At 44.7% G+C, this 16273-nt stretch overlaps 1 protein-coding gene across 6 annotated transcripts in view; it reads left to right on the top strand.

The window, feature by feature from the left end:
- Tbc1d1 (TBC1 domain family member 1) overlaps positions 1–15780 on the top strand; it is a 221363-nt gene extending 205583 nt beyond the window's left edge. For all 6 annotated transcript variants that reach the window (XM_047566308.1, XM_047566310.1, XM_047566313.1 and 3 more), the window contains 3 exons: positions 3538–3707; positions 10768–10941; positions 15322–15780. In XM_047566308.1, coding sequence (XP_047422264.1) covers positions 3538–3707; positions 10768–10941; positions 15322–15522 — 545 coding nt within the window. In that variant the 3' untranslated portion in view covers positions 15523–15780. The remainder of the gene's footprint in view (positions 1–3537; positions 3708–10767; positions 10942–15321) is intronic.
- The last annotated feature ends 493 nt before the right edge of the window (positions 15781–16273 follow it).

Raw genomic sequence — 16273 nt, 5'->3', positions numbered from 1 at the left:
GGGAAGCAGTTACTGGCATTCTCAGCGAATGATGTGCACAGTTGCGAAGTCAGCCAGATTGAACATTCCCTCAACTTCCTGCCTGTTTTTAGGAGGCTTGAAAAAGCAGAGAAGGAAAGGAAGGGACAGGAGGAAAGTCCTCCAGAGGGGAAGTGGACTGCCGTTGTGCCTGGGCTGCTGCCCCGCAGCTTGATACCTCGGCAGTTCTCTCTGCATCCTGTGGTTTCTAGTCAGGACTTTAGTGTGCCTTTCCCAGGACAATTACTGGTTTAAAAAAAATTTCAGCATGCAAATGATATGGATTGGAAGCCAGACAAAATTAAAATACTTGGGGTGAGACAGTGGGGGGTTATCGTAACCTTTTTCACAACTATTGAAAGGCTACCTTTAATTTCTTGAATTTCCAGGGTGAGGGGAAAAGTACTGATGATGTAAATACAGATGCTGTCCCAGATGTCGTCAGGTAGATTTTTTAAAAGTTTTTTAGTTGTAGATGGACACAGTCCCTTTATCTTATTTATTTTTATGTGGTGCTGAGTATCTACCACTGAGCCACAGTTGCAGCCCCCGTCAGATTTAGGAGCCCGATCAACCCATGCCAGTGGAGGGGGTGTTTTCTTCAACCCTTCCAGCATGTTCCTTCTTAGGTACCCAAATGAAGTCCTGGTTTAAGACCTACCCAGTCTGCCAGAAACTTCTGGACTGAGGTGGGCCCTGGGAGCAGGAGGTAGGGGAGGTGTGAGTGGAGCATTCACCTCGATTAGCAGTGTTTCGAGAACATGCTGACAGGAACCAGTGGGCTCCATGATAGGCACCTTTTCTCTCTGAAGCTAAGGAGCCCTAGTCAGGCTGAGACCCATGACCTAGATGTCATTAGCATCACCTCCCTACCAAGGCACTGACCCATTGAGAGCAAAGCAGCGGGCAGTCTGGAAGGCTTGAAGACCAGAGTGGGAGTGGAAGGCCTTGGTGATCCGGCTGTGCACCCCACAGTTTGCCACAGAGCCAGGGTTCTCCCCCTGCCAAAGTGCCCTCAGGCCCCTGTGCAGAAGGAGCTTCTCTCACACCTCCCACCCTTACACACCCTTGTCCTGCTCAGGATATTACTGCCTGACTTCTTACCTAGCAGGTTTCCATTGGCTCTTCAGCACTCACCCTAGTCTTTCGCCTTCATCGTTATTCTCATAGCAAGCACCCTGGCTACCAAGCCAGCATGCACTGGTGTCTCTGAAGTTTTTCTTTGTACTTTGTTCAGGGCAAAATCCTTCGTGCCTGTTTATATATTAGCTGCTCAACTAATGCTTACGTTAAATTAGAAGAAACTCCTCAGGAAGACAGCTCTTAAAGGTCTTGAATAGTATAGGAAAGAACATTTCCTTTTTATTCCATTAAATGCAAACAGACCCAATAAAATACACATGACCAGGGTTAAATTTTGTTGTTTTTTTTTAACATAGCAATAAAATCAAACACAAACACTTCTCCAAATTTCCTTTCATTTTCTTCACACAATCCAGTAAAGTCCTAGTCTAGAATTGTAAAAAAACACTGTAATACATTGTTGTGAAAACCAAGATCATAAGGATTTGAAAGTCAGAAGACCTGTTTTTGACCCTGAAACCACTGATTTGGATTTCATATTTGATCATACTATTGAAAGCTCCCAGTAATTATCTCAGTTGGCTTAGATGTGGTGGTAATGCATCTAATTTTTAGGTACTTGTTCCTCAGAGACTAAAGATCCCAATCCATAGGAAATCACTGATCTGGTAATGAAATCCTTTCTCCAAGATCCTTGCAAAAAAAAGGTCAATTTTTATTCTGAAAGATAAGTTTTTGTTCAGCTATAAAATGTTCATATATTAAAAGGAAGTCTTACTAGCTTAACCACCAAACTTCAAATTTACTTTATCATTTTGTTTTTAGCAATGTAATTTCTGTTTAAAAATGCATCTTATAGTACTATTATAGATCTTTTTGTTTTATTTCCTGTACTGGTGAATTATATGGGTAGACCATATATTTTATAAACAGACATTTGCAGGACTATTCTTTCATGGCACGTCCTCATTATGGATTGTACTTCCCTGAAGGAGTTTAGTTTTCAAAGATGCCATCAGTTCTCTAATTTTCTTCGCAGCCTCAACAGCCAGCCCTAAGAAGGAAGCAAGATATCTGGTGTTCCTTTCCATCCTGGGGCCACCCAGCACTGTTAGCAACTGGAATGTCAGTGAAAGTGGTGTGGTACCCGTGCTGATTAGCCGAGGCAGGCTGATCTCAGGGATGCCCATCACCTAGCATAGGACCCGTCCCAGCCAGCACCAGCTCCAGTTGTGGTTAGTTAGGGCTTTGTGGAGTCTCAGCATCTCAAGGGCTAACCTGACAGGGTCCCAGGCCTCTTGTTTCTCCTTGTGCTTTGGAGACTGCTCTGACTGAGCTCCCATGGGCAGAGCAGCAGTCAGCCTTTGCTTCGCTGCTGCTTAATGGCTCTCACATGTTATCAGCCCAGTCCTCCTGGAAAGGTGGCATGGCGGGATTCCTCCTCTCACCTCTTTTGTTTTCCTCAAATTTCTTGAATTGACATTTATAACTGCTTCATCCTTTCCATTATCCTGTAAACAAAAAGCAAATGAGGAAGAAAAAGAAATTCACTCTTGCCTCTGATTTTATTTCTGCTTTTGTCTTTAAAAATCACACTTTTTCTTATGTTATTATTCTAGTTATTAGGTAACTTGCCTGAGTTGTCACTTAATCACTAGTTGCTATGGCTTTGCTTTAACCCCAGGACATTTGCTTCTCTTTCTCTAGTAACTCCACTTCCCCAAGAAAGGGGGAGACAGCTGGATTGCTCTTCAATTGGTTGACCTGGCCACTTGCCCACCTGCCCTTGCACTATGTGTTATCAACGTAGGAGTTGTTATGATTTGCCATTTATTCTAAGAAAATACAGCAAGAACTTGAAACTAACTGTGACAAAGTTCTTTAAACTTAATGAGAAGAATGGTTTTTTTTCCCCTCCATTATAACATTGAAATTCAGGATGCTCATTTATATAATGCACTTTTGCAATGGTATAGACTTTTTAGTTTTTAAAGCTCTTTTAATTCCATCCCCATTAGAAAACTATTTCACTTATTCTGTCTTAATTTCCATAAAAGTTTTCAGTTTTATTCATTAAAAAAATGTTTTAGTAACTTCTTTAATCCAGAACATTCCCAGAAAAAAATACAAACCATTTTCTCTTTCTCAGTCTAACTTTTAAAGCATGCTTGAATTTGAATCAGTTTCAGAGTGGAAAAAAAGATTTATATGAACCTGTGACAAAAATCTAAGCAGTATGTTTATTTTTTTATTATTATTATTTGTGGTATTGTCTTGACAACCCTATCTGAAATAGCAGGGTCTGAAAAAGGAAATAAAATTTGCAGTTTGGGGTTATGTTTCCCATCCTTCTGCTCTGTGATGTGAAGAAAAGGAAACAGAAAGGTATTTTGTTAGAAATAGGCATGGCTTAACTGTGTGTTTCTGTTTTCCCAGATATGATCTTTCTTCAGGGGTCAGAGGTCATATTTAAAGTGGCTCTAAGTCTTTTGGGAAGCCATAAGCCCTTGATTCTGCAACATGAAAACTTAGAAACCATAGTGGACTTTATCAAAAACACACTTCCTAACTTGGGCTTGGTACAAATGGAGAAGACCATCAATCAGGTACGATCCAGTCCTGACCTTCCAAATACGTACGGGATCCTGGGTCTGTAAAAGCTTAAATTTCTTTTGAGCAGGAGCTGTTTCTTGCTGATTTGTGTTCTGAAGAGCATCTCACACAGTGCCTGGCGTGTAGGAGGCACATCACAAATATGTGCTACGTGATTGTGACTGGGTATGTATGCTGTTGAGTGTCGTGGTGAAACGATGCAAGGAAACCTGGGGGCAGTGTTCAGGGGTGGCAGCACGTTCAAGTCATCAGTAGTTGTTTTCACTGAGTAGCCTTCGGCTCTAGTTTATTCTCCTGAAGTGCATACATTTTTACAGTGTAGGGGTTCATAAAATGAATGATTTTTCTGATGAATGGTATTAATTGAAATTACCTGAAATTAACTCTTTGATAGCAGAGTTGTGATAGGGGCATATATTCTATGACTGTTCAATGTGGTTTTTTTCCCCCAGATTTCAGTTCTACATCTGTGGCTGCAGTGCCTCTGGTTTCTATATGTGGTAGAGTTGTTGCTGTGTGAAATGATGGAGATTTAGAGGTAGATTTAGCTGAGAATTACAACTCAACCAGATGGCAAATGGTTTGATTGGCCTTGAGAGTAGATTTCAGTTCTGTGTAAGGAAGAATCTTCCAGTAACTATTGCTGATAATGAAGGGCTGAGCTGCTTAGCAGAGGGCGGTCCCCATCAAAGTGTTCAGAGGCCAGGTGGCCAAAATGTGCTGGAAGGGCTCTGGGTCACTGAACAGTCAGGCCTCTCCTAAGCCTAAAACCTCTTCCAAACGTAATGAAAATGGAGAGCAATCAGGTAAAAGCAAATAGGAATGAAGCTATTTTTAAAAAATCCTTATTCTGGTGATTTCTGCTAGCCCATATGATCCAGTGGTTCCAATGGTTTGCATCCAGACTCAGCGTTTGTGATCTTCACTTGCTGCTCCACCTTAGGTGTTAAGCACAGAAAAAGATACATCTGGTCTGAAAAAAGGAGAGTTTTCATACCTATTGTTACCTTGGATCTCTGTTTACTGCGTATGCCACTGTGAAAGAGGATTTCCCTTCCACTCCATGCTGATCTTTAGTTAACTAATAAGCTGCGTTCTTGATGTTATTTTACTTTGCTGACACAGTCCTCTGGAGGTGGACAGCTTTGGCTTATTTTTGCTTTTTGCTAGGTTCTAGGAAATCTACACATACACATGATCTCATTCAGTCCTGATTGCATTCCTGAGAGGGTATAAAGTGGTTAATTAACTGGCCCACACTCACTTTGTGGTGGAGGGGAAAGGTGGGGCTTCAACTTAATTTATCTCAAATTGCTTTAGCAGCTGTTCAACATCCAGTGCCTCTGGGAGTCATTTAATTATGGAGTTTTCTTTGTTATACCTGCTTCCTAATACTGAACTATCTGTAGTCTGTGTTACTTCATTTCTCGCATATTTACATTCATTCCATTCTTATTTCTTTTTTTGCATACATGTCCATTTCATAGTTTCTGGGGCAAACTAGAGAACCTTACTTACCTAGACCAAGTCTTCATCCAGTGAGTGCCCACTGCCAGCTTTCCCTGGCTCTGGGACAGGCCTCTCAGTGACATTCAGTTAACCTCCTGGGTGTGGAGCTCCAGAAAGAATCCCATTTCCCCCCCTATTCTGTAAAGGGTAGTACTTACCAAAAGCACCTGGCGTCCTAGTATGCATCAGGTACTCTTTAAAATGTTGGAAGTACAAATGGGAAGAGAATTTGTGTATAGATGTACCTGATTTGTTCAGGCAACTGTTTTGAACTTGACATGCAGTATTCCATTGACTCCTTAACAAGTATGGGAGAAAGTATTAGGATTCCCATTTTTATGGTAAGGAAATGAGGTGTAGAGAGTAACATATTCAGCACTGCATGCATAAGGGCAGACCTGTGGGGGCAAGGCGATGGGTTCCTGAAGGCTTCTCCTGGAGATAGGTGGTAGAGTCCAGGCAGACTTAGAAGAATAAGCTAAGTCAAGGGTCAGCCAGAACCTTGCATCATGGTAGGAAGTGTTTTAGACTTTGCAACTCACAAGGTCTCTGCTGCAGCTACTCAGCTCTGCCTTTGTAGCACTGAAAAACTATGGACAACATGTAAAGGGATGACTTGCCTATGTTGCAATAAAACTTTATTTACAAAAATAGGAGATGAAACAAATTGGTCCACAGGCTGTAACTTGCTGACCCCTGAGCTGGAAGATAACGACTCATGCCAGAGGCATGGAGTGGGAGAACAGGCACTTCCAGGTTCCTGGGGTGTTGCAGCAGTCAGACCTCTTTCCTCTGGGGGAGGGAGTGGTATAAGGGTGTAGGTTGCATAGAATCTGCATTTGAGGCCCAGGTTTTCATTCAACCAGTGGTCTTGGTAGAAAACAGATAAACTCTATGTAACTCTCCTTGCCTTCTGTTTCTGTCTAGAATCTGGCATCTGAGTGCTGTATCAGGCTTGCTGTCTCTTCCCTGCCAGAGGGTGCTTGCATCTTGAGTCCTGCATAGAGATCAGGTCTGGGGTGCAGTGCAGTTCCTAGGCAACCTTAGAGAACTTCTAGGCCGGAACCTGGGAGGTCCACAGGGTGGAGATAATGTGTGTGCTCATTGCATGTGTCAGAGCATGGGGCTTTGTATATGACAGGCTGGGGTGGGATGTAGAGTCTGGGGGTTTCTCTGTGACAGCCGTAGCCCTGTTTCATAATGTGCTCTCCCTATAGTCAGCTTGATCAGTTGTGTCATGGCCTACATTCCAGATGGGAGAGAGACTCTGAGGCCAAGGACAGGGTTCTGGAGCTCTGGCTCAGTACACATAGGCCGGAGCAGCCATGGGTGTTCTACCTGCACATTTGCAGGTAGAAGACCCAGGGTCTCTGAGGCAGTTCCTCAGTGTGACCTTGTACTCATTGAGGGAGCTGTCAGTTGCATGTAAACCATAGCATCATCTGACCCAGAGAGAAAGGGAGCTCTGGGGTAGTGGTCATGGAGGGGAGGAGGGCAGTGTTATAGTCTTGTCACAGTGAGTGCTATATGACTAAGGAGACTCAGTTGGGAGGCAGGACCCCTGGCCTCTTTTCAGCATCCTTAATGGGTCTATTCATTGTGGCCTCAACATTATCATTAGATCAGAACCTGGGGCCCAACCCAGACTGCCCAGTCAGAATCTGCAATTTTACAAGATCACCAGGGGACTCACACCCACAGGATGATTTGAAAGCTCTACAACTTTAAGAACAAGTCTCTTGCAATTGAGCTCTGTAGGGTGGAAAGCAGAACCCTAACAAAGTTCCAGTGTTCAGAAGATACAGCAACTGTGAGGTGGCCTCTTCTGCCCTTTGGGGAGGGAGTCATCGGGTCTTAGGCTGTTTGTGCTGTTGAAATGATTAGTTTTGTAAAAGGACCATCAGTGCCCCACCAAGAGGGTGGGACAGCAGAGAAGTATTTACCACTGGCATTGTTTAGAATTGCTCACATGTGGTGGTAATAAAAGCAGACCAACTCGTAGTCGACTTCACTGCTTTTAAATTCACCGCAGACAGTGCGCCCCTTGTTGCCAGCACCCATGCCAACTGCTCCCACTGTCTGGCCCTGGTATGTCATTGGACCAGCAGGTTGGGGAGCAGGGTCTGGGGGTTAGGAAGGTGGAAAGTACGTGGCTAGTTCTACAGACCACCAGAGTTAGTGCTTTTATTATACAGCATCCATGAACTACAAGAGAAACACTGAGTCTCCAATAGCAAATGAGCCAAGAACATAAACAAACAATTCACTGAAGGGGAGAGCCAGTAAACACATGCCTGGAAAAATATTTAGATTTATGCATAATTTAAGTTTATGCATAATATTACAATGCTTTACCTACCAGATGACAAAACTGACTTTTTTTAATGCCAGTATACAGCACCAAGGGTATATTGTTCCTGGCACATTGGTATGTTGCTAGTGGTGTTGTACCTTGACTATTCCCACTTGGGAAGCAATTTGGCTATATGTATCACTAGCCAGTAACATATTCATAACCTTTAACTCAGTAGTGTCAGTTCCTGTGGTGTATCCTTAGGATGCAATCCAAAATGTGGAAAATCCATTTGTATAAGGGTATTATGTTGAAGTTGTCGTTTTTAATAATAAAAATTTGAAAGTAACAAGATGTCCAACACTTCACATAGTCATGGTATGATAAATTGGTAGTACACATGAAGTCATTTATAATTATAGACTTACAGCAACATGAAAGATCTCTTAGAATATACTATTAAATGGAAAAATAAGATAAGAAATTTTATGTTTTTAACTGTAAAAATGTTTATGGAAATAAAGATGAGAAATACAATAAGATGATGGGAGTTTTATTGGTAATTTTTCTTTTATTTTGCAAGCTCCCCATAATACAGCTCTATTGTTTTAATAACAAAAAAATGAATGGTGTATCTTTGTGGCAAGATATTGAAATTAGGAAAATAGTTAATTCATACTTTTCCAAACAGAAAAAAGAACTTTCCCTTTTCTCCTGTCCCAGTTCTGGAACTTTCCTGGAAACCTTGGAGAAACCGAGAGTCAGGGTGGTGGGAAAGCACAGATCCCCAGTAATTGCATCTCAAGTGGAGTCACTCTGCAGTTGGACCCAGGAGAAAGATTAGAGTCAGCTTCCCTCACAGAGGGACCGGTGCCTTCCAGCTGTGGAGGGACGGTGCTCAGGGAGTGACTTGTGCCAGGCAGAGCTGAGCACTTGAGCACCGCTCCTCCACTGTGGCTCCTGTGCTGCGCCCCTGGTTGGGGCAGGTATTTTTTAACATTCCCCCTTTTTTTGTTCAGGCTTAATCTTAGACCTTCCTGCTCTTTCTCTAGCTAAGAACTGGCACCAGCAGTGGGTTGCTTGGGTCCTCTAAGTGTGCAAGGACAAGGATCCCTCTTGCCACCCCTCCTCTCTTCGTCCCTTACCCAAGTAATTGGCCCCGGGGCTGAACACATTGTTCAGGGACCAGGATTCTTTCCCCACCCGCCACACACTGCCATGGTTAGGGATCAATTCCGGGGCATAACTGCAAAATCAAGGTCTGTAAATGTGTTGGCAGTCAGGAGGTGATGATGCAATTAAGCTGAGATGATTAAGACCCAGAGTAGCTCCTACAGAGTACCGGAAGCCTGAAGGAGTGTGCATCCTTAACCACAGCTGAGCGCCATTAGCCTAATAGGCCATCCATCTGTATAAAGGACTAGAGGCTTTGTTCCTAAGTTTTCCAGGTTAGGATATGATTTAAAAATAAATTTTGGTGGACAAAATAAGTAATTATATTTAAGACACTTAGTACCAGATTTATAATTACACTCAAGGGCCACAGCACTTTTGTGGTTTTTGCTTTTCAAAAGTTCCATGATGGGGAGTGGGCAGATAGCTCAGCTCACAGAGCACTTGCCTTGCGTGTGCACAGGCCCGGGTTCGAATCCCCAGCACCTCGGAAAACAACGTGGTGGCTTCAAAAGTTCTATGATGTGGCATCCATGGTAGTTTTGCTGAGGCACAAGATTGAAGAGTGGGGGTTTGTGACAGGTGTGTGCAGCTGGGCATGTGCAGGGTACTGTGTGAGTACCTCATTTCATCCTCAGTGCAGTGCTGGTAGGGGGTGTCATTCACCCCATGTCGGAGGCCAGGAACTGAGGATGGGGAGGTTAAGTAGTGCTCTCAAGGTCATTCAGAGAGTTGTCAGTAGAACTGCAGTTCCAAGGCTGACTCAAAGCCTGGAACTCAGTGACCTTGACTGTACCACGGAGGTGGTGATAGCCACTGACCTCTCCGTCACTTTGAGGGCCAGAGGAAATGAGTTCAACACAGTCAGTTTTTCTCTCTTACCCACTTGATCTCATGGTCTCACACATGATCTCGTGTAGTTTGATTCTTAGTCATAGAATGACTTTTGTATCCATTTAGTGTTAATCACTGTATTAAACTGAAAACCAGGAAGCTGAAGAATTCACCTTCAGAGAAAACAAGATTATTGAGAATGGTGACAAAGTAAGCATAGCTTTTGAAAAAAAATTGATGTCAAGGGAGGTAGATTAGCTAGGATGCTCACAAGGTGCCATCAGGGGACGCTAGCTTCCCACTGGTTTTTAGCTGTTGGAGTTTGCTTTGTAAGGAAGTGCGGTAGAGGCAGCTCTGCTCTTGCAAAACCTCACTTCACTCGAGTGTGTTCTGATCAAGCAGGCGCTTGCCTGGTCCCAACTTGACTGCCTTCTCAGCTCCACACTGGGGTCTCACTCCCTGTTACTCGAGAGATCATGGGAAGGAAAGGGGACGTGTTGGGCAACAGCGGCATCTGTCTCCTGACTCTCCGCCCACCTGCCCCATCAAGCCCTGTGGCTTTCTCACCAAGAGAAAGTACAGACGCTATCCCTGAGTCACTTGTGCATGCAGGGCTGCATTTCACACACGTGGTTTTTTTCATCACTACTACTGTGATGGGAAGGGAGACAACTCAGGCATTGTTTCACATTCACTCATCTGAGTGGGTGGCATTGAGGTTTTGGCTCATTTCTGCATATCTGTGCAAAGGACACAGTTCTATTACTTAGCTGTTCTTGCAACCCTGAAAACCCAGCTGAGTTATAATTAAACTTTGACTTTGGTGACTGTGCAGATAGACTTTGATTTTTTTTTTCTTTCCCCCTTTAACCCAAAGTTTATGTATCTAACCTAATGGAATTTTGGAGGAAAGAAGTAATAATAACTAAAAATAAATTTTTGGAAGTCTTTTTAAAAATAAGATTTTGGCTTTTGGAAGATGAGTATCAAGAACCTGTGCTTATTGTTACCTTGGAATTGTTTCTAGATGCCTCTTCTTTCTTCCCAAATAAAATTATTACCTCTTCAGCATAGAGAATTTTCCTTATTTATCATGTCTTACCAGGTATATTGCTAATTATGAGGGGTTGATTGGTAGATGCTTAGTGACATAATTGTGTGTGTGTGTGTGTGTGTGTGTGTGTAGGCTTACATGTGAATTTTTTCTCCTGTTTGGAGCCTGATGGCCTTTCTGTATCTAACAGGTGTTTGAGATGGACATCGCTAAACAGTTACAGGCTTATGAAGTTGAGTACCATGTGCTTCAAGAAGAACTTATTGATTCCTCTCCTCTCAGTGACAACCAAAGAATGGATAAATTAGAGAAAACCAACAGCAGCTTACGCAAACAGAACCTTGACCTCCTTGAGCAATTGCAGGTAGAGCATATTTATTAAACAGCTTCCTGAGCCACAGTGCATAGTAGTTCATTAACTCACCAAAGGCAACAGCAGGCTGGGCTTTCCCATGACCAGGGGACCTTTCTCACCCCGATCTGTTTGTAGTTGGGATCAAAGGTATCCAAGGAGAATTGGTCTTTTTATTATGGAACAGACATATTATCCTCACTAAGGTCAGACAGTCCCCGGGCTTTCTGGGAGGCTTTTTCTTACTTACCCTTTTAGGAGACACCTAGAGATGAACTTGGTTCAGGATGCTATGGCACTAAAAGCCAAGCACCCACAGTTGTGTTTAGAGGAAATGAGAGGTGAGAGCTTTAACTGCCATGAGGGAGACAAGCTGGGTCTGTGGCGGGGCGGAGCGGAGCAAAGTGACACAGAAATCTACCTAGCAAAATAAACTAAAATAGCCAGTTGTTACTTGTGAATCCTTGGTGTAAATGCAAGATCCCCTCTAGAAAGTTCTGTCTTGATGTGGGTGAGGACATCAGGAGAGAGGCCCCAGGGTCTCTGCACACAGGGCTGAGGTGGGGCAGCACTGAGGCAGTCCAGGCCCTGACCCTGCCAGAGGTGGAGCAGCCACACCCACGCTGTCACCTGAGCAGAATACTACCACTCTGTCTTGTTCCCTAATCTGTGTGACAAGGATGAAAGAAGACCTCACTGCAGAGTACAGTTCCCTTGTCAGTCCGATGGCATGAAGTGGCCATGTGTTCCACTTTTTTAATGTCACAAATGGGTGAATGCTGTCATTGTTCAGGGATTGTTGTGAGGGCATTTTTAAAATTTAAGTTGCTGTGGAGAAAAATGGATATTTCCCCCAAAATATGTATTTTATGGAGTCCCTGGGCTGTGGGTAGGCTGTGGGGTAGAATAAACCTTCCACCATGATCTGAGCCTGAGTCGCTCTGTAGAAAGTTGCTGCTTTGCAGACTGGAGCTTGGCTGTGAAATGAAAGAGGCCAGTATTTGAGAACCTGATAGATCAACTCTTGTCTGAAAGGCATTTTCCCTTGAAGACCCTGGTAGTACCCTAGTAGTAGCTATACAGGAACAAAAACAAAATTCTTCCCTTACCCAGTCTTCACCACAAGTCACATTCTGGAACCTAACTTATTTTTCTCCCCAAGAGTGAGTTGTTCTAACTGAAATGTGCCTGTGTACATTGTCCCCAGAAGTCTGAACTTTAACCTGAAGGGAAATCTCAGGGAGACAGAAAGCCTCATCTGGCCTGCGAGATTACAGTGCAGGTCACAGTGCAGGTGACCATTTTAAATGGCTTCTGAGCCAGCAGCAGGTCCCTGAAATATAACATGATGGAAACACTTGTAACTCAGCTCCCATTCTCACTGAAAGCATTTGGCTTGTTAAGACCAACTGGACTCACATAAAAGGCTCATTTTCTTAGGCTAATGCCCAGGTGTTTTTTGGTGATGAAGAGTGGGAAGCCATTTGATGCAGCTTCTGTGATACTGTACAGCTTTAGAAAGGTCACGGAGTTGAGAAAAAAAGCTCAGATGTTCATTCCTCAAGAAAAAAAAAATCGGTAATTATAGATGTTTTGTCTGGAATGGTCTTGGTCTTGACCAAAGGTTCTACATTTGTGGAAAAATCATTCAGGACTCCAGTTTATGCCAGTTTTATGGCTTAGGTATGAGTTGTCCCCCAAAAGCTCGTGTGTGAGACAGTGTAAGAAAGTTCAGAGGTGAAATGATTGTTATCAGATTTTAAACCTAGTCAGTGCATCAGTCTCCTAATAGGGATTAACAGGGTGATAACTATAGGCACATAGGGTGTGGTTGGAGGAGGTCTGTCACTGAGGGCATGCCTGTGGAGGTTGATTTTGGCTGTGATGAGGGGAGCACATGTTCTTGTTCTCATTCTCTCTCCCCCTCCCTTCCTCCCTCCCCCCTCCCCCTTCTCTCCCTCCCTCCCCCTCCCCCTTCTCTCCCTCCTCTCCCTCCCCTTCTCTCCCCCCTTCCCCTTCTCTCCCTCCTCTCCCTCCCCTTCTCTCCCTCTCTCCCCCTAATCCCTTGTCTTGAACTGCTTTCTTCCTCCACACCTTTCTGCCTTGGTGTTCTGCTTTACCTCAGACCCAGAACAGTGGAGTTTGCCATCTATGGACTGAATATTCTGAAACTATGAGCCCCAACTAAACTTTTCCTCTTCTAAAATTGTTTTTTTTTTTTTTTTTTTTTTTTTTTTTCAGTTCTTTTGGTCACAACAGTGAAAAATCTAAGACAGTCAGCACCATAGTTACTAAGTCCTGGCTCTGCTGGGGACCACCAGGCTGAGTAGGACACCGCAGCTCTTCAAGAGTTGGGCTGGGTAGTGGTATGTCAGTGTGGGTTTTGGATGTAGTTTCCTCATCCCCTCTGGGAATATCCGTCTCACATGTGGGAAGCCTGCCTCCATTTTGTACAAGAAAGGTATCCAGTATAATTCTGAAGTTTTGTGTATAAATCCCTCCCAGTATCAAAACTGACCTATTTCCTAACTTGGTTTTGTTCATATAGGTTGATGAACTTACCAGTGTCCTTTTTTGTTTGTTAAACACATAGGAGTGTTCTCCAAGGAGGAGGGGAAGTTCTTTGACCTACTTGCCCAGTAGCGCTGACAGTGGCTGCATAGACACGCCAGGCATCGCCACATGGCAGTGCATGTAGGATTTTTCACTATAATCAGCAGCTACAAGCTCTTGAGCACCCACACTGAGCTAGAGTCTGTAGGAGGCCAGATCATGTGAGAGAAGTGATTTTTTCCATAAAAGAGCTCCATTCTTACTGAGGAGAGCTGCCATTCTTGCAGAACAGGAAATGACCATGCAAATTAGTTCACTGCTAACCATGCAAAATTAGCTCACTACTAAGCTGCTTGTTAAGTGACCACATGAACTAGTTCGCTGTTCTCTGAGTAGTGTGGTACCCCTTGAAGTGCAGTGGGACTTCAGAGTGGTGAGGTGGGTCCCGGCCCAGGTGTTGATGATGGGTAGGGTTTTGAGGATCAGAGAGTACTGCACAGAGATGTGCATAGAGGTGACCAGCTGTGCTTTTTAGGCCTTTTCTCCTTTTAATTTGAGTGTTCCAGTGACACAACTGGAGCTAGACCTGGAGTCGTGGGTTTTCTGTTCAGCACAGGGATTGTCTTAATAAAAAATCTTTTCCTGGTTTTGAAAATAAGAAAAAATACAGTTGTCCCATTTTTCCCACCTAAAATAAGTGGGCATGGAAAGGACTGGTCAATGAGATAAGAGTTGTCCTGTACTAACCAGAACACTGCCCGTGCAGCTGCAAGCTGAAGCACGGGCTAGGTGGGCCCTGGGGACCTCAGCGTGTCAGTGCTGCTGCCTGTCCTCAGGGAGCCACTCCATGCCACCGAGCAGATGCTTGCTGCCTGGGAAGCCTGCCCTAGTGGACTGGGGAGGAGGCCCAGTTGCTAGAGAAGCACCTGGAGCTCTGCTTACCTGGCACCGATTGTGTTAGGTGCTGCGGAGGTGAGGTGCATGCGATCCTCGGTCCTTCTGGAGAGCCAGAGTGAGGGTGGTGACCGGTCAGTGAGCCAGGGCCTGCACCCTCTCAGCAGAATGCTGGGCCATCCTCGTTCCAAGGGAAAGGCCAGTGTTTGTTATGTCTTGTTACTCTGTGTAAAATAAGAAAAAGAAGCCAGGCATGGCGGCACACACTTGTAATCCAGGGACTCAGGAGGCTGAGGCAGGAGAATCACAGTTCAAAGCCAGCCTCAGCAACTTAGTGAGGCCCTACCAAAAAAAGGGGCTGAGGGGCTGGGATGTAGCTCAGTGGTTTGGTGCCCCGGGATTCAAATCCTGGTATCAAAAGAAAATATTTTTGGTTAGAGAGCTGTTAGTTCTTGGACCATCACTTAGAAACCATTTTGACCACTCGTCAGTCTGGAATCAGTTTGTACATGTAGCTGTAAGTATTAGTCAGAATAGGCCAGGTTGCGGGCAAGTCGTATAGAAAGCGCCCGTCTAAGCAGCCCAGCATAAGAAGTCTCTGTGTCCCTGAACTCTACTCCTTCCCCCTGAAGGGCTCCTTGGCTGTGTCGTCCCTATCCTCCCAGTAGTCAAGGGGGTCATCAATGCAGCCATCTCAACAGCTGGCATGCAGAGTAGGCAGTACAGCAGGGAAGAAAGTGCTAGAGGCCCTCGGGTGTTCGTAAGGGTCTGCCCAACTTGCCTGCAAGGAAAGCTGGAAAAGGGCTCCCTGTGTGGCCAGAACTAATATTTAGCCATTGGCTTGTCTCTGCCAAGAGTGCGCTCAAGACTGGGCAGCGGAGTGCGCAGCAGCCCCGCCTGTGTTACCATGGCAGGTGCGTTCTCATTTCTCCTTCCATTTTCCAGGTGGCAAATGGCAGGATCCAAAGCCTCGAAGCCACAGTAGAGAAGCTCCTGAGCAGCGAGAGCAAGCTGAAGCAGGCCATGTTGGCTCTGGAACTGGAGAGGTCCGCCCTGCTTCAGATGGTGGAGGAACTGCGGAGGCAGCCTGCGGAGCCAGGCACTAGGGAGCCAGACTGCACCCAGCCCGAGCCCTCGGGGGACTGACAGTTCTGGAGAAATGGTACACTATCCCAACACTGTCCAGGCCTTAACTAGGAGAGACAGAAGATGCTGGAGGGAGAAAACAGCGTGAAGCAAACTTCTCAGGGAGGTTTTCTTTCGAGCTCAGACTTGCAATTCAGCGGGCCCATGTCCCAGTTTTTTTTGCTGTTTTAGGTTGTGATTTGTCCCTTCTCCAGCTTGATTATTGTGCTCAGTAGCTTTTAGATGGCATGGACATGAATAAATGCACCTTTACCTTTCCTGGTTATTTCCTCTTTGAGTAGCACTGTGTTGTAAAGAGCACTCATAATACTGAGCTCCAGAAGCGGGAAGGGCTCAAAGATGATTCCTCAGGCTAAGGGTGGGTCTGTCATTCAAGAGGGAGTTTGTATGACCACACCCTCTGTCACCTGTGAGGTGCAGTTGGCCCTTGTCCATTCTTGTTACGGAAACCTAAGATGACCATGGGGAAGGACTGAAATGGATTTATTTAAATAGGACATCTTGATCACTGTTAAGTAAACCTGGCTACTATCTTTGGTATTTAAAGAAGTTTACCTTCTTTAAAATAATTGTAATGTTTCCATACATATTTGCTTGTCTTTATGTAGTCGATCAAAGTCATGGTAGGTAATATGTTAAGGGAAATCACCAGTGTTCGGACTCCAGCTGTGCGCCCGGTGTGTGCCTGCTCTGCGGTTGTGCAGCCTGAGGTGTTCGCTTCTTCACGGAAGCTGCACTTTCGTACTGTGGA

The sequence above is a fragment of the Sciurus carolinensis genome, chromosome 10 (assembly GCF_902686445.1).
Source record: "Sciurus carolinensis chromosome 10, mSciCar1.2, whole genome shotgun sequence".
In the NCBI taxonomy this organism is placed as follows: Eukaryota; Metazoa; Chordata; class Mammalia; order Rodentia; family Sciuridae; genus Sciurus; species Sciurus carolinensis.
This window is presented reverse-complemented; position numbering and strand designations above follow the sequence as displayed.